General features: G+C 38.5%; 1 protein-coding gene across 1 annotated transcript in view; it reads right to left on the bottom strand.

Moving 5' to 3' along the window:
• Positions 1-18,588, bottom strand: part of Itpr1 (inositol 1,4,5-trisphosphate receptor type 1) — a 329,142-nt gene that overhangs the window by 123,627 nt on the left and 186,927 nt on the right. The window contains exons 31-37 of the mRNA XM_063260287.1: positions 17,994-18,119; positions 15,880-16,080; positions 13,913-14,164; positions 11,531-11,656; positions 9,521-9,649; positions 5,339-5,459; positions 1,978-2,162 (exon numbers count right to left, since the gene is read on the bottom strand). Coding sequence (XP_063116357.1) covers positions 1,978-2,162; positions 5,339-5,459; positions 9,521-9,649; positions 11,531-11,656; positions 13,913-14,164; positions 15,880-16,080; positions 17,994-18,119 — 1,140 coding nt within the window. The remainder of the gene's footprint in view (positions 1-1,977; positions 2,163-5,338; positions 5,460-9,520; positions 9,650-11,530; positions 11,657-13,912; positions 14,165-15,879; positions 16,081-17,993; positions 18,120-18,588) is intronic.

Genomic DNA, 18,588 nt, shown 5'->3' with positions numbered 1-18,588 from the left:
ATTCGTACTGTATGTCAAATGTATGACATTCAGCAATCAAGGAAAGACCAACAAAAATGGAGAAGCAACAGAAAGGGAAAGATGCTAATGTTAAGTGGCATCTAAATGGGGATTAATTATTTAAGCGGTCAGTTTTCAAGTGAATGTTCTCATATTATGACAACTCAACTGCAGAAGGCAATCTCACAGCAGGAAATCAGACTATAAGTAAGTACAGAATGAGCCTCTGACCAAGTCTTTGTAACAAACATTATACATATTATGAATATACATAATACATCTGAGAAAAGACAAAGAAATTGGTCTATGTGCATATAATTTATGTAGATTGAACAAGCAAGAAAATACTGTGTATTCAGAATTACAAGTCTATCTTATGTCTCCCCTTCATAAAAGCACGGAGAAGTCAGGAAGTGTTCCATTAGGGATCAAGGTACCTTTGCTTAAGAAATGATTCTACCACAACAAAGAATGAAATTCTTAACTTGTCCCATGAAAACCTGTCAATTTCCTTAGCAACAAGGGCTCCAGCCATACTGACCCCCTTGTGGTCTTTGTAAGCACATATTCTTTTCATTGTAATGGTCTTCACACATGCTATTTTAGAGACTCAGTTGCTTTATCCAGTAATAGTTATTATGATAGTCACAGCAGAAAAGATCATAATAGTAATTACAACAGCTGCTCTGAGTTGTGTTCATGACTTGCTAGGCACTGTTCTACAGGCTTCTTGGGCATTGATTTTTTCCTATGACGGCCACCACATTACAGCTTCTCTTACATATGCTTCTTACAATGTGCCAACAATGATTTCCCTCCCCTTGAACAGGGGTATGTTTTTGGTTCCCCTGAAATTAAGCAGACTTCTGAGACTGCCTTGCCAGTAGAGTAGAGCAGAACTGATGTAGTATGACCTCTGAAAGCCAGGTCACAAAGAGATATAGCTTTCTCTGGCCCTCCCTAGAAATGCTCATCTTAGGCCCCAGCTGCTGTGTTACAAGAAAGCTTAAACCACAGAAGAAAGTTCTATGCAGAAGTTTTAATCAAGAATTCCAGATGACAATCACCCATTCTCAAACAGGTTCAGCATGAGTCCAACCATAGCCATCATCTAACTGTGACCTCATGAAAGACTCCACCAAACTTTGCTCAGCTGAGACCACCTTTGGAATAGGTAAAGAAAACAAAGTAGCTATTGTGATTTGTTTCACAAGGTACAGATAATGAACATGTTATCAACTCTCTTAATGCTTACATGAACCTCATGAAGTAGGTGTTATATCATCCTATTCTATAAGTGAGAAGGCTGAGGGGCTGGGGATTTAGCTCAGTGGCACAGCACCTGCCTGGCAAGTGTGAGGCCCAGTTCAATTTCTGTTACAAAAAAAAAGAAGAAATAAAAAGGAATGAAAGAAGGATGAAGCACAGAGAAGTTAAGTAACTTTCCCAAGATGGTAACACCTCTTAGCAGAGACACAGAAAATGAACCCAAGTGGTGACCTGAGTTCACCCTTCGACAACAGAGGAGTAATTTTCCTGTTGGTGATAAGTAAACACAGTATATTCTAGCTGGACTTCAGTAATACTCTGAATTTCATCTGGGTCATTCTGATATGAAATTCTTCTTTGAGTGATCACTAGACGTGATTCCAGAGCCTACATATCCCCAAGTGAAGGGAAAATGGATCTGTATGCTCTTATTCTAAGCATTCTCTTTATAATACTTAGATAGCCTCTCCAAGTAAGGGCAGAGTACCCACTGCGCACAATCTATAGGTCTATGACTAACCTTATGAGGCCGTGACTTGTCAGGAACTTTTGTCTAAGGAGTTTCGTACTTCTGGTTCCCATATCTATTAGAATATGTACCTACTCATTCACCTCACTGACTTCTCTCTCTCTCTGGCCAAGCACAGATGTCTCTGGCTATGTGTGGAAACCAGCTTAAGCATTACTTCTCCCAGCACCAGGCGTTACCTGCAATCTCTCGATGATATTCCGGTAGTCTCTGGAAGCTGCTAGAACAGAGTCCCTGCGAGCAGCATTGCGAGCTGACAGCCGCCAGTTCATGGCTGTTTTCTGCACAATGTTGTGGGACTTCAGAAAGAGGTTGTTGACTTGGCTGTCCAGGTCCACAGGAATGGCGATAGCTCGGCTCTTGGCTACACAGGAGACATTTGACTTGTGAGGTTACAACTTCTGTGAGAGATGCCTTAGGGATGGACTTAAGTACCTGTCACCCATCAGGCAGATTTTTCCATGTTGATAACATGCCAGCTTACACAGTTTGAGTGTAAAGACTGAGGAGGTCAATTTAACTTCATCACCATTTAGGTTATGGTTTCCTAACAGAAATTCTGGAGGAAGTAGCTCTGAAGCCCATGGGAATGCAATTATGTCATACTTTGGGCAAGTCAAAGTGACAGCTCAACATGTTTCCTCAATGAATAACCTCTTAGAGATGCTGATATGGCTACATATATTATGATTTATTAAGACAGAGAACTCATCTGGGCAATGAACTGTGTTTCTGAAAGTTCTCTTTCAAGTTTGTTGTTCTATACAACGATCGACAAAATGCTGATTTCACCCAAACACACTCCGTGATACCATTCACAACAATGCAAACTGTTTTTTATAAACAGTTCTTCTTTTCTTTGTTTAAAAAAAGGCAAACTTTAATCTATCTAATCATATGAAAAACATCAAGTCAAAGTCACGACAGAGGACACAATGACAGTGGTAGTGACGTTTTTCTAACAAAAAATGTTAATGTATGACTTGTTACCAAACTACTCCTTAGTATTCAGGTTTAATGGGAGCACTGGCACTTTGCCTTAAGTGCGTTTTTGGTTGCAGTGTGGGCACTTGTCTCTACAAGGCTCACCATCACTGCTGTACAGGATACCTGATAAGTACCATCAAGACAGACAAGGTCATGAGAAAGAAAGAAAAACTGCAAACTATCATACACCAGAAGAGACTGGAAATAGACAAGAACAGAGTGTAATGTGGTAGACAGAACTGCATCCTGGCACTCACAAAGGACGCCAGTGCAAAAACTGGTGATATCTAAATCAAGTCTGGAATTTAATTACTTTGCTTTGATAAATGTACCCTCCTTGTGTAAGACGTTGATGGTGGGGAGAATTGCATATGGCTATGTAAGAATTATCTGTATGATCACTGCAACCTTCCTGTAAATCTATAACTATTCCCAAACAAAATATTTATTTAAAAAAGAAAGCCAACACAGGCTGGTGGCACAAACGTGTATTATCAGCATTCTAGGAGGCTGAAGCAGGAGGATCCAAAGTTCAGCCTGAGAAACAATAAAATCTTGTCTCAAAATAAAAAAAATAAAATGGGCTGAGGATGTAGCTCAGTGTTTACACAAAAAAAGCTAAGACTTATAATCCTTGTTTGTATGTGAGAAGACTTCAAAAAACCTAAACAATTATTTCCTCTCATTAGGGCTTCAAAACACAGTGCTCTACATCTAGGATCTCATCAAGAAAACAAAAATGAAAACAAAAACAAAAACGAGACAAAAAACACCATCATCCTACAGACAAACAGGGAAACTAATCATTTAAATCCTAATGAGAAAATACACAACTTAGGGGGAAAACCATGATCCAGTAAATAATCTAACAGTTTAATACAGAAAATGGAAAATTTGAAAGAGAACAAATAATATAAAAATTAAAAAGCCCGATACGTGGCATACACTCATCTCAGCTAGAAACTCTGTGCCTGGGTTCTCTGCCTCAAATTATCCTGGGCCAGCACTGGTGCAGTTCTAGGCAGGAATGATTCCCAAAGGACTCAAGGCTGAGTTCCTCAGTTCAAGCCATTTTGCAATCAAGTCTCCTGGTACTTCTTCTCCCTGCCAGAACTACTGACCTGTCTCACCTTTCTGATCAGTTAATAAGGTTAGAAGTATGCTCAAATTTCAACCAGGTAATTTCTGGGGGAGGGTCTCACTCATATATTTCCTTTATCCTCAACAAGTACACTGTATGACATAAGGTTACAACAGAGGAAAGGAAAGGGTTATCTGGGGATCCTCACTCTGGAGTGTCTAGAAAAGTGATGGCCAACGTTTTAAAACTTTCAATGATATAAACAGTCTGTTGTGCCATAGGTTCGCCATCAAGGGTCTATACGCCTTCAAAAGCACATTCTGTTCCTGTGAAACACTGCTACCACTGCCACGTACATAAGAAAAAGATGCCTGTGCCTAATATATGATAGTAAACAAATCAGGCAGGGACCACTGAAATCAGGCAAAAGGTCTTAATAAACAATAAACACTAGCTACTCTTGATGAACAGCCACTAAACAGTGCTAAGAACCACACCTGTCTTCATCTCTGGTCCCCCATGCCAGAATCTAAGGAGCTATGTCAGGCAAATGATTTTCTTCTCCATTCAAGGCAGGAGGTTTATCTCTCTGTACAGAGCTTATAAAGAACGGGGGATGAGTAAAGTAATAGAGTCTGTTGCTAAGCTAACCTTACAGAAGCAGAGAATAGAAAAGTGGCCACTAGAAGTTGGCTAGGGTAGAGAGGTAGAGGGTTAGAGGGAACTTGGATAAGGCAGACCACAGTGGAGTGAGACAGAAGGACTAAGTACTATGTTCTACAGCACTCTAAGATAAGTATAGTTCATAACTTATTATGTACAGTGTCTTAGACAAATCTTAAGAGGAGCTCAAGGTTACTAGCACAGAGAAATGCTGATTGTTCTGATGTGACCAGTAAATATTGCATGTATGAATCAACTGAGTACGCTGTATCCCAGAAGTAAGGAACAGGGTCTGATAAAGTCAGGGTGAAGGGAGAAGTACTTTTATAACTCCTCTTCTGAGCTGTCTCAGAGGAGGAGATATGGGGCGGCTGCAAGAGGGGACAGGGTACCACTTACTATACAGAGGCAGAAGGAGCAATGTGCAACTTTGGAAAAGGGATCTGACAGGCATTTTACAAGAAACAAAGTTTCCATTTGGGCAAAAGTATTTGCTGGATTAAACATATTAGCATTCTGAATGAGGGACTGACTTCCAAGGGTCTGAATAACTTGTTTGCACTCTGATCTGCCAAGAACTGCCTAACATTTAATGATGGATTCTTGTTTTTCAATAACTGCCTTTCTTTGGAACTTGCTCTCACTGTGGATATGCTGGTGTGCTGGTAAAAGAGGTTGAGGAATCAAGGTCATGGTCCTGGTCCTGGCTTTGCAACCTATAGTCTGTGTAAACTCAGAAAAACCAAGCCAGCCATAATGGTAGGCAATACTACTCCTCACATTAAATCCAGACTGACTCAGTATCTTACCTACATCAGAGAGCACCCGGATGCAGCTCTCCACTGAGGCTTTCTGGCTTGGCATGAGCCAGTTGCAGTGGTAAACTCTAAACACGCCTTGCAGCAGTTGCACAAAGACAGGTTGGCGAGTCTGCAAGAAAGAGTTTGAGAGGGGTAAAGTAAGTGAACTTTCCTTTGTAGGTTGCTAATAACCCAATCAGAAATAGAAATAGATACTGTTTTGAAACGTAAGTTAATAGACCCAGAGGCAAGAGTAGGATAGGGTGCGTGGTAAGGGGCTGGATTCCAGAGGTGTTTGCTACTGAATGTCCCCCAAAAGACTATGAATTAAATGCTTGGTCCCAGGGTGGCACTTTTGAGAGGTGGTGAAACTTTTAATAGAGAGTACCTAGTGGGATGTCCTTAGGACATTAGGGACTTGACCTTTAAGAACACTGTGGGAGCCTGGCCTCCTCTTTGCTCTCTTACTCCACTGGTGAATGGTTCTGCTGTTTCACAGTCTCCTCCCATGATGTGCTGCCTCCCCTCAATCCCAGAGCCGTAGGGCTGATCTGTCACAGACTGGAAGCTCTAACACTACGAGTCAAAAATCAACCTTTCTTCTTCTAAGTTAATATTAACTCAAGCACCTCATCATACTGACAGAAAGCTAAGAGCACCTACCAAAGAAAAAAAACGCAGAGGCATTTAAGGCAATACTCAAACTTGGTATTATCTAAGTTTGAGCATAAAAGTCAGCAGTGGAGTCAAAGTCCCAGGACCAGTATTCTTGTCCATTTGCCAACTAACTGTATGGCTTGAGGCAAATTGCTTGACCTCTCTTAGTTTTAATGTCACAAAAGGTAAATGAATTGAGGCAAATTAACTCCAGAATTTTTCCCAGATATTATGTCCTTTGAGTAGAATCCATATTTTTAATCCATCAATACAAACTGATATTAGATTGTTACTTATTCTTTGCTTTGAGGAATGTCTTCAATGATACAAACCCAAAAGAGTTCTGATGGGCAGTCTTTATAAATATTCATTTACTATGGAAGAATACTTAGAAGTTGACTATGTGAGAGAATTTGTTTCTATCCATGAAGGTGTAAATTTGTACTTACTTTAACAGAACTCATATATCTCCTGTACTTAATCAATGTGACACTGTCTTTATGAATGCAATAAAAATTCTAACTTTGGTTTCAATCCAACGGGTAGTTTTGAACCTGAAAGGTACACCGATTATATATGGTACACTGCTCCAGTGGTCTTTGATTTGGAGATGACTCACTTAGCCCCTGAAAACAAAAGTTTAATATAGCAAAGAAAATAGTATTGAAAACTCTAAAGAGATTTCTCAGATGAAAGAAAAACAGTGAAAGGTACTAGGGTAAAAAAAGAAACTCTATGATAAGAAAATATAAATGATTAATAAAACATTAAAAGATTCTTCCACAAATATTGTTCAGACAACTTCCTTTTATTAAGTGCACACTGTTGTCAGACACATCATAGGACTTCATTTGTTGCTCAGTAACAACTGTGTGACACAGGAGTTACCTTCATGACATGAATGAAAAATAAAGACTCACAAAGGATAAAAGTAAGTATACAAAAGAATTAAGAATTGATAGCAGAGCACTGAATTGACTGTAGGGCTCTTTGATGCCAATAATTCATTCTCTTTCCACTAAGTTCTTCTAGGAACCATAATCTCATTGCTTTCTTCTGTGTCCTATCCCTTGAAGCCACTTGAGAGAATAAACTGTGTTACCACAGGAACAATGAGAGCCTGAGAAATTGACCAAGAAATGTAGTACTGGTTCCTGAGTTTTGGGCCTGCCTCTCAGCTCCTGAGTTAACTCCAAGGCTGTCGGGAGCCAGAGACCCTGAACACTTCCCACACACCTGAGCACTTCCAGACACAGCACACTTAGTCCTCACCACGGTCCTCTGAAGTAGGCGGTGGTATTATCGTAAGTGTTGGGTATACAATGAGAACCCAACAGCCTACATCTTAGGGAAAAGTGTCTTTTGATCAAATTAACTCAGTAAGATGAGTATTTATTCCACATCAGGTTCTACTCACATCTGACACCTGGGTATATAGCAGATGAATAAACAGATATGGAATAAGAACGAGTCTCCTAACCATACATATGGGTCAGCAGACGTGACCTTTAGCACAAAGGACATGACTGCTGCTCTGGTTTGGGTACCATTTAATCAGCTGAGTGTCCCTGGGGATTCACTGCCATGGAAGGTTTGGTCCACATGCTGGCACTCTTGGGAAATGAAATCTTTGAGAGGTGAGGCCTTGTGAGAGTTCTCAGGTCTGTGGGCTGTTCCCACAAAGGGATGTGGGATTGTTTATTTTTTTTCTGCCTTTCTACACCCCCAAGTCAATCCTCCCTCTTCCCTCTCTCTGCTCTGGTTTAGTTCACTTTGCTCTAATAGGCATTCCACCACTGTTGCCTTCACCAGAACTGAGCCAATGGCAGGCATCACGCCTTTGAACCTCCAATACTGTGAGTGAAATATACCTTTTTTTCTTTCAAAATTAGTTGCCTTGGTGAGATTTGAGAGTTTGATCCCCAGTACCAAAACAAAACAAAACAAAACCCCCAAAAGATTAGTTTCCTCAGGTATTTCATTGTAGTAACATGAAACTAACTAAGGCAACTATCAACCAACTTCTTTCTAAAAGTCTCCCCTTTCTTCGGTCCAGAGGTCCCCACTGGCCCTGAATCTCACTCTGCTTGCATGATATCTCCTTGATCTTTCTCTGGCCTCTTCCACCTCCTGTCCTTCATCATCTGTGTCTTTCCAGTTCCCACCTAGTCGACTACTTTGTTTTCTTGACTAACACTGCAGTAAGTCAATGCATATCTTTGGTCTCTGCCACTCTATTGGATCTCATAGATTTCCTCACTCAAAAACATTAACAGAAGTAGGTGCCAGTCATAATGGCAGGAACAAGGTGTGGAGCAATGTAGGAAACAGCTATGCTTCCAGGCATAAGTTTGTCTTCCTGTAGCTTATAGGCAAGCAAGGAATAGTACATGCTACCACTTATGAATCACCTACTATGTGCCAGGCATTATGACAGATGTTTCATAAATAGTATCTCTAACTCTCACCATAATCTGCAAGGCTGATATTACAGTATATCCTTGTGTGACATGTAAGACAAGAGGTTTTAAAGTTCAAAGACCTTCACAAAGCTGACAAAGAGTGAAATAAGAATTTTAACCTTAATGGCTTACTCTACAGCTTCCAAACTTCTATTCTTTCTCCTACGATTTCAAATTTCCAGCTGAGTCTTGGACATTCCACTGGCACTTTTAACTAATTAATAGTTCGCCCTGAGCATCACTTGGGGAGCGTGTTTGCATACACAATGACTATCCCGAGCACTGTTCAGGCAAGTGTGGAAGGTTTTAAGATACACCATACACAAAAAAATTATTGAACAAGTTTGATCAGATTGCCACTGTTATATTTCCTGTTACATTATCTTACAAAAATTAACAAAAATATGCAATTTTTGTTTATCTTGTGCTTAAATAATTAGTTAAACACACTGTAGCTAAACCTAAGCTCCCCATTTCAGTCCTACATAAATGTAGGCAGGACATAGAAAAGGAAGAAGTAGCTAGGGAGGAAGATATGAATTTCACAAGAGAACAAAAGTATGAAAGGCTTGTTTTGCTTACATTAAAAAAGAAAAACAAGTATTTGTTGACAAAGGTTCACAAATTTGAAAGCCTCCCTTTAAAAAAGAAAAAGTATACTTTGTATTCACAGAAAAGTAGAGTTACACAGTATTAAGGCTGAGGCAGGAGAGACTGCTGTAAGGTCGAGGCCAGCCTGAGCTATGAAGTGAGTTCAAAACCAGCCTGAACTGCACAGTGAGATCCTGTCTCAAAAAAGTAGCAGTCAAAATAGAAAACCAAACCACAAGCACGTGTTTAATGGTTTTCCAATTTTTCTAATTGATGTTCTCTGACATTTTGGTTTTGTAATACTGTTTCACAGTCTATGAAATCATGGACACTGTCAAAATAGTTTTCAGTTTGTATTACAGAAGAAACAAGTCTAGCCTGCCTAACCAAAGAGCTCTCCTAGCTGGCTTTCAATGACCAAGTACACAGCAAAAAACACGTCCAAGTGACTCACGCGGGACAGCCCGGGTGTGCTTCTTACCTGCAGGGTAGTACTCTGATCTGAGAAGGGAGAGCTGAAGAAGGTGGTGACAATACTCATCACAATTTCAGTGACGTATTTCTCCAAAATTGAGTCTGCATGTTTCCTGTCACTTGTGTTGTTACAGGCCTAGAAGACAAAGGATCACTTTAAATATTACACCTAAACCTGTGCCAAACATTAAGAAATCCATAGTTCTTCCTAATTAACCTTAAAAATCCTTAATAAATGAAAGGTAAAGGCCTAATTAGTATTTATCTCTATAAGAGAAAATGTTAACAAAAATAAATTCTGTATAGTGAATAAAGAGATGTAGAATCAGCCCAGATATCCTACTGTAGAATCGCAGAATATTGAGATTGATCAGGGACTAACAAAGCCATTGCTTACAACTTCCTACAGGTATCAAGCAGCCTAAAATCCTGAAGAGGACCAAGAGGTATGGTAACCACAGAGCTTCAATTTTCACAGGAAGTGAGCTGGAATGCCATTCTACTACGGTAAGCCACAGTCCAACTCTCTCTATAAAGGTCTGTCAGGTCTGACACTCTCCAGTTCCCAAACACTCTTCCATTCAATAGAAGTTTTACTGAAATACTCTGTTCAAAACAGTGCTCCATGGTGTATAACTGAACACTACATTTTGAAATAAGAAAAACATCTTAAATTTCAGCTGTCCTCTGTTTAATTTTGATGGTTAGAGTATGATTAGCCACTTACATGGTCAGAGAATACATTTTATTACCAAATTTATTAGTTCTATAATTTGAGACATAAAATTGCTTACGCTAAAAAATGAAGGAACAAAAATTAACTTTTATTAGCAGACTACCATGTTCTAACTTTAATAGTGAGAGGTTTCAGAATGTAGTCATGAGATGAAATTAATAATGTTATGCAGCATTTCTGAGCAATTTAATTGATGGATTAACAAAGTACCAGTGGCTTAAGTCACACACGTTTGTTGTGTATTATCATGGTTGCTTCTGTGCTATAAGAGCAGAACACAGTGGTTTATATTAGAGCTGGGTCATCCACAAAAGTGGCCATATTTACGTTTAGAGAAAACTTCACACAGTCCTGTTAAGAAATAAAAAAGGCCTCCAATTCCCTGCCTTAAATATCAGATAAGTGAGATTAAAAAACTAGGCGATATTTGAGATTCAAAATACTTATGTCTGTGAAACCAATACTAGAGTGCTATTAAATAATCATCAATTACAAGGAAATTTAAGTTCATGCTATTAAATATAATCATAGATTATAAGGAAATTAAGTCCTTTTTTGGAAAACAAATTATTCCCTCTTAATAGTAATTGTATAGTTAAATTAAAAAAAAAAACCCACATTCTAAGATTCCTCAGTATACTTTTTCTTATTCCAAATCACAATATTTCTGAAATTGGAATGTATCTCATGATTATTCTCTGAAGAATCCTGTTACCTACATCACTCTCCAATATATCACTATGAGACTCATATTAATCCCATGTAATCTTGTTAAGTAGTTCAGTAGTTGAAAAATAAAATACTGAAGCCAGTGCAAAATCAAGTCAATGTCTTGGAGATCACCTGGGCTCTGAGTTAGGGAAGCAACAGCCAGAGGTGCTGTACTTTGTAAAGTCCTCAAAATCAGAACATAACAGATAAAATGCTTGAGTTCTGGGATGTGTCCTCTGAGCACAGATATACTATGAAGGAAAAAACCCTTATAAATTTTATTTCAGTATGTCCCAGCTTATTATTCACAAATAAATCCATAAAAGGTGAAATGAAAACTAGAAACTGTTTTCCCTGAAGCTTGGTAAGTAAAATCGGTTTTCAGCTAAGAAAAGTGTAGAAGAAATGAGATAAGAATAGAGAAGTGCCATAAATGCTTTCTCATGAAACAGAGCAGAAATGATGTAACTATTTCCTCCATGAGACAGACAAGACTTTCTCTCTCTCCCTTTCCTCTGTCCCTTTCTCTCTCCCTCTAATTCTGTCTCCTGAGTTCCAGAAACTCCTTACCCTGCAGATGTCTACAAGGAAATTCTCAAACAATTTCCACATGTGATTGCTGGTGTAGATCTCCTTCATTTCAACTTCAGTATCCACATAGCAGTGATTCAGGAAGTTAATATATGCGATTTTAACCTGCAAGGCAGAAACACAGCTTTTATGAGAAACCACCTCGATATATGTGGAACTAATTAGCTGCATCACTCAAAGTGAAAAGCGGTCAAGATGGTCATTTCATTTGTCCACCAGCTTTCATTTCTGTGAATTTTTGATACATCAAATTTATAACTAACCAAGTATTTTCATAATCTCAAGGTAAAGCATGTTTCAAAAACTCTGCTCACAGAAGGAGATCAAGTACAAATGCATCAAAATTAAGAATTTCATGACCAGGCATGGTAATGCACAGCAGTAATCCCAGCATTTGGGAGGCAGCTTAGGCAGGAGGACTGCCCCAGCCTAGATTACACAGTGAGTTCAAGGCCAGTCTGTGCTACATAGCAAGAGCCTGTCTCAAAAAACCCACATTCCTCAAAACACAGAATTTCCTAAGAAGATACTATTGAAAGAGTCTAATGACACAAGAAGGGAGCTATTTAAACTTTCCTTTCTCTAATTTAAACTTCGCTGTAAGGTCAACATTGAACCTAATCTCTGAATTTGATTCAGTTCTCATCCAATTTGGTATGTGAACAGAATCATAGAAAGAATTAAGTTCATAAACTTAATTTCTTTAATTACTTGAACTTAATGCCTTTGTTACATGAACTTAATGCCTTTGTTATCCCTAACAGAAAAACAAATTAAAACTGTTGAAAGCTACACGTATGTGAGACTCTCAAAGTATGGTAACATACTGTGAAAGACAGTCTGAAGAAAACACAATCTCATTTTCTTCTTGTAATTATTATCTCATTATACAAATTAGCTTAACCCTCCTTGAGGACAACTGTGGTTCATGAATACAATGAAATTTTATACAACTTTAAGAAAGAACTCTGTACTGTATGGACTTATTTGAGAAGAAGTTACAGTACAGAGGAGCGTATATAGAATGTCATCTTTCAGGGAGATGGTGGTTAGATAGTGTGTGTTTATGAGCAAAACACTAGAAAGATAAGCAAGAACATAAATTATTTTCTATGTGATGGGTGGAGGGAATTGTTTAGAAAACTTTACGGTTTAACTCTTTTTAGTCTTTGATACTTGAATTTTCAAAACATTAATTTTGCAAAACTAAAACTGATGTGATACCCTTAAAAAAGTGAACATGTTATGTTTGTTAACTGGATTTTCCCAGGTAATTTAATGGAATATATTATGTTTCAGTAAATCATACAAGTAAGTATTTTACCAGATTTTGAAAAAAAAATCTGGGCTGGGGATTTAGCTCAGCGGCACAAGCACCTACCTGGCAAGCCTAAAGTCATGAGTTTGATCCCCAGTACCAAAAAAAAAAATCTAAAAACAATACTGCAATACATACTTGATATGTACAACATATGATCTATCTATCTATCTATATATATATATTTAAATACACAAAAATAAAGTATACATTGTATGATCTAATTTTTTGTTACCAACTATATGAATAGAAAAGGAAGTCTAAAATGTTTAACTTCAAAATTTAATAGGTTTTCTTAATGGGTTATGGGATATAGGTTATTTTTCTATTTTATTATTGATTACATGCAGTTCCTTACTATTTATCTATTTATTTATTGGTGGTTGTTTTTTGGTTTTTGGCTTTTTTGAGAGAGGCTCTTTCTACACAGTTCAGGCTGATCTTAAACTCACTACGTAGCCCAATTGGGCCTCAAATTTGAGACGATCCTCCTGCATCAGCCTCCCAAGTGCTGGAGTTACAGAGGTGTGCCACCACGTCTGGCTTTTAAATGTTTTATAACGGTCATTATTTCTGTAATAAGAGTTGTTTTAAAGAATTAGTTTACGGGGCTGGGGATTTAGCTCAGCGGCATATGCGCCTGCCTTGTAAGCAGGCAGTCGTGAGTTCGATCCCTGGTACCGATAAAAAGGAAAAAGACAAAAAAACAACAACAACAACAAAAAAAGAATTAGCTTACGATGTGCTTCACTCATATGATCTGTGTCTAAACCAATTCTGAAGCTTATTTTTGATAAGTTCCGTCAGGTCACATTTTTCTGCTCAGTAAGTTGAGTTAGTCCCATACAGTTGACCTATGTCTCCACTCCTCTTAAGGAAGCAGAAAAAGACCAACGAACGCCCCATATGCTCATTTCACATAAAATCTATGCTTAGGAAAATGCTATTCCAGCAAATGAAACCCTCCACACAAGGAACGGACGTGCTCAAAGCTAGAGGGCTCCTCTAGGCAGGCCCCACAGACCGGTGCCACACTGGCTGACCTCAGGGATGCAGTCCTCGTGGGTGACCACACGGACAATGTCATCCAGCGGGAGCAGGGAGTTGCACTTGATCTCCGTATAGACGTTCTTGCCCTCCGTACACACGGCCAAGAGCTCCACCAGGTGGATGTGGTACATGAGAGGGCTGTTCTCGTCCATGCGGTCCCGCTCTGACCGCATCATCTGGATGAGCGTCTGGAAAGAGGCTCTGTCATTGTAGAACACGAGGACATCTTCTCCAGAGTTCACCAGCTAAAGAAGGGAGCACACTCACATCACAAGCCCGCAGTTGTGGGACAACCTTACATATTCAATTTGCAGAGAGAGAGAAAGAGAGAGAGGGAGGGAGGCCTAGAGGCAGAGGGAGAGGGAGACTCTGTTCGGACATACCTTCCCAAAGCAGTCTTACTTACATTACTAAGCTCATCTGGATTTCATTGGTTTATGATTCACCAACTAAAACTCCTCAGCTGCATCATTTTAACCCATAAAAATAGAAATACCACAGTGGGCCTTTAAAACTACTAGAGCAATACAAGGCCTGCATACCAGCATTTATATATCAAGCAAAAATACAGATGGCAAGTGTGTGGTTCGATTTCTGAACTTAATAACTGGACTTTGATTTCTCTACTTTTAATGCTTCTGCTTTCTTGTTGTTTTACAAAGCACCCCCTTACAAGTCTTTCATCCAATCTTCTTTAAAAGTATTTCTTTATCTCTTTGGTCACAAATTATCCACTTCTAATTAAGGTATGCTTTCTCTTCAACACATCAAAAAGTCAAGGTATTGTTATTCATAATTCATCCCCTAGGATATGACTGCTCATAAATCTATCTAATAGTGGATCAATTTCAGCACTACATAAAATATAATGCATTCCAAAAGTTTTGGCACAGAAGTTAAAATAATAACCAGTATTATTTACTTATTAACAACTAACATTTATGAGCTCCAATTTTATGTTCCAGATACCAAGACAAAGTCTTTAGATGGACTGCCAGATCTCATTGTATCTTAGTTTCTTCGTACACAAAAATTAGGACAAATACAGAATCTGATTCAGAGCATGCTCATACAGAACAGTTATATATAAATTAATGAGAGTGTGCTAGGCTTCCAGTAAATGCTATTATCTCCATCATTGTTTCATTTAATTCACAGATTAACTCCTTGAGGTAAATACTGCCACACCCTCATTTTACAGGGAAGCTCACTAAAAGCTTAAGATATCAGGTCAAATGACCTCAGTCATATAGCCAGAAAAGCACTGTGGCTAGGCCAATTCTTAATGACACTACCCTACTGCCTTTAGAATCATAGCTTGGAGTGGGATTAAAAAGCCAAGTGTTAGGCAAATTTGGTCAAAATTTCATTTTTTAAATGCAGAAAGATTAAACATGTATGCAAGCCATAGTCACATGTTTGGCAAATGGGGCCTTTCTGATCAGAGACCATATTGACAGAGATGATTACCCATAAAAAGACAAATAAAGCTATTCGTTAATTCCACAGACCAGCTGCTCCTCATGATTCATCAAGTAAAAAATTTTCAAGTAATTGCTTAGGTAGTTGTAGCTTTCTGAGTCCCAACTACATTCAATATTTATTCACTACATTTTGGTTCATTATTCCTCTTTCATTTGCCTTTCAGAAGAATCCAAGCCAAGCTCTCTCAGAGAGTTAACAGAGTCAGGGTAATGAAAAATCAGGTAAGATCTTCCTCAAGCTTACAAACATAAAATCGATCTCAATCTCAGTCTCTCTCTCTCTCTCTCTCTCTCTCTCTCTCTCACACACACACACACACACACACACACACACACACACACACACGCACACCATTCTGTCCTTCCATATGAATCCCTAAAGAGGGTGCCAGTTTATAAAGAAAATATTAAATACAGTAATTTTGAAATTTCTACAGACCACCAGGTGGAAATATATAGAAATATATAATTATCACCTCAGCCATGACCATGTCTTGGCACTTTTTGATAAATTTCCCTTCGGCCTTGACAATTGTCTGCAAGAACTTTATGTACTGGACATTGCGACCGTGGGTCTCTATACAGTGAACAAAGTGCTGGACAACTCTCTCGTTGATCTCGCTGCAGAGCTGGAAGTTATTCATGAAGATGTGCTGCATTGTTACTGCCTCTAGGATCTGGCATGAGAATGTCAAGAACACAGGGAAATAGTGGAAAGTGAGGGGAAAAAAGAGAGATGATTCCACTAAAAACATACACAGAAAGAAGCATTTAAACCTCTGAAAAGGATTTCCATTCTCATCTTTGTATGACTTCTTTTTGAGTAAACTTTCTTAGCAACGTATAAAAAAGACAGAGGACAATAGTGTTCAGCTAAACGGATTGCAAAATGAACATCAGTAGTCAGATCAAGAAATAACACAGACCTTCTTAATGCCCCAATCCACAATTTAACTTCTTTTTAACTTCTCTTTTGCCGATCCTTGAAATCTACATCCTCTTCTTCACCAATATCTGTTTCATTGCATACGTATGCAATAATTTACTGATCTAGTCTACTACTGATAGGTTCCTCAGTTTTAGTATTTCAACAGTATTCCTAACAGTTTTTCTCTGAATATTTTTGCCTATTTCTTCTGGTAAACTTAGTATGTACAGTACTTTTGGGTTTAGACCAAAGAGCGTAACTGCTGAGCTACAGAATATAAACAAGTACGGCCTTAGAAGATACTGTCAAACAGCTTTTGGAAGATGCTAACAATCTACATTCTACAGAACAGCTATTGTGTATACTTCCAAAACACAGTATCATCAGTCTTTTTAATTTCAGTCATTTCTTACTGAGCACGTACAAGTCACTTTTCCTTATCCAATAACTTATCATGTTGAGGACCTTAATACACTTGGTGGCCAACTGGGTCTTCTCCACTAAGGAATGACAGTTCAAATTTCTAGCCCTTTTTTATGACTAGGTTGTCTTTTCTCTTACTGATTGATCTTGAATAGATTATATACTCTGAGTACGAGTTCTTTGTTGAACACATGCAATACAAATGTCTTCCATTATCTGTCTTGTCTTCAGATGTTCTTAATGGTGGCATCCGATGAACTGAAGTTAATTCTAACAAAGTCAAATGCATGAATATTTTTCTTTATAATTAGCACTCTTTGCATGATGTGTGAGAAAATTTTGCTTACCACATAGTCACAAAGATATTCTTATAATATCTTCTAGGATTTTATTTTTCACTTTTTACCTAGAGTTACTGAGTTTTAGATTTGATATAGGTAAGACCTTTGATCTTTTTATCTGCTCCCTTTTCGTTTCTTAACACAATAAAAAGGTCATATTTTCCTACAATCTAGTACCCCTTTTTTTCCTGGAAAACTCAGGCACTACTGTATGTATATGAGTAACAGTGTGTGTGTATACCAAAAAAAGTCTTTTACCATATTTGCAAAGCCCAAAACTAGGCCTTGCCTAATTATCCATTAATATGGGAATGGTTTTCAAAAAGTTTACAGCCATTTTATGAAATAACATTTAGCCACTAAAAAAGAATTAGATAAAATTTATGTATGGGGGATTTGCAAAGGCAGCCACATAATGTGTTAAATGGAAAAAAATAAAAATGCAAGACAAGGTGTAAAGGATGGCATCATTTTTTACACACATCATACATTTAAATATGTATTTAACAAACTGAAATGTAAAATATATGGGTTTTATGTGGATATATTATGTTTTGGCTGCATACTAAGACCTAGCACTTTTATGTTGCTAACTGTTACACTAAAGGATGTTATTTTTTAAAAAAAGTGTGTGTGTGTGTGTGTGTGTGTGTGTATATAGACACACACACACACTCACATACATACATACATACTACTGCTTTTCTTTTTTCTTGCCCCATCTAGCTTATTCCTCATAATATGGGGTGTATTTATGTCTTGCTGACAGCTGGTCACAATGTTCTTCTTTGGAATGAAGGCTGCATTACAACAAGTCCCAGAAACCACAATAGCAAAAGAACAAACTGTCTCCTGCCCTCCTACACCTCCAGGTTTACACACAGTCCTCAAATCTTACCCCTGGGTTGAGAAACAGGTTTATGTGCTTATGCAGTAAAGCTTGATTCTGCTGGTTGCCTGCACAGAAATTCTGTAAAAATTCATGAGCCAATCGCATAATTTCTTGCATCTTGGTGTCTTCGGCCTGTGTGGGAGGAAAGAGATGAAAGAAAGGCACTGATTGCCAGGCCAGGATGCCAGCTTCTGCTACACCCCAGCACCTCCTACTGAGCTGGAATTCAGGGAGTGCGTGCTGAGGGCCCGCTGCGGGTGAATCCTGAGGCTGAGCACTCCCCACTCTAAGAACTGAGAAATTTATTCATGTCTCACCTATGAAAATTGATTTTCTCTTATCATCTGTGGGCACAAAAGGTTTTATTCAGGAAAAGGGCAAGAGAGTAAAACTTACCTGAATGTTTCTGAGGTTCAACTGTCTAACAAGGGTTAAAACTTTTGAAGCCCCACTTCTAAAAGCAGGACTGACAGGCAAGCCGGCCGACTTCCTTCCTGGTGGCAAGTCCTCACACCTTTTCGGTTCCCCCAACCTACCAGTGGCACATGAACTTCTAGCAGTAAGTATCAAGGGAGAATGAAAATGTTCCTAAATTATAAAT

The sequence above is a fragment of the Cavia porcellus genome, unplaced genomic scaffold (genome assembly GCF_034190915.1).
Source record: "Cavia porcellus strain 051 isolate PalLab524CR breed Dunkin Hartley unplaced genomic scaffold, mCavPor4.1 scaffold_13, whole genome shotgun sequence".
NCBI classification, from domain to species: Eukaryota; Metazoa; Chordata; class Mammalia; order Rodentia; family Caviidae; genus Cavia; species Cavia porcellus.
The sequence above is the reverse complement of the archived record's forward strand: the minus strand, read 5'-3'. Positions and strand labels throughout refer to the sequence as shown.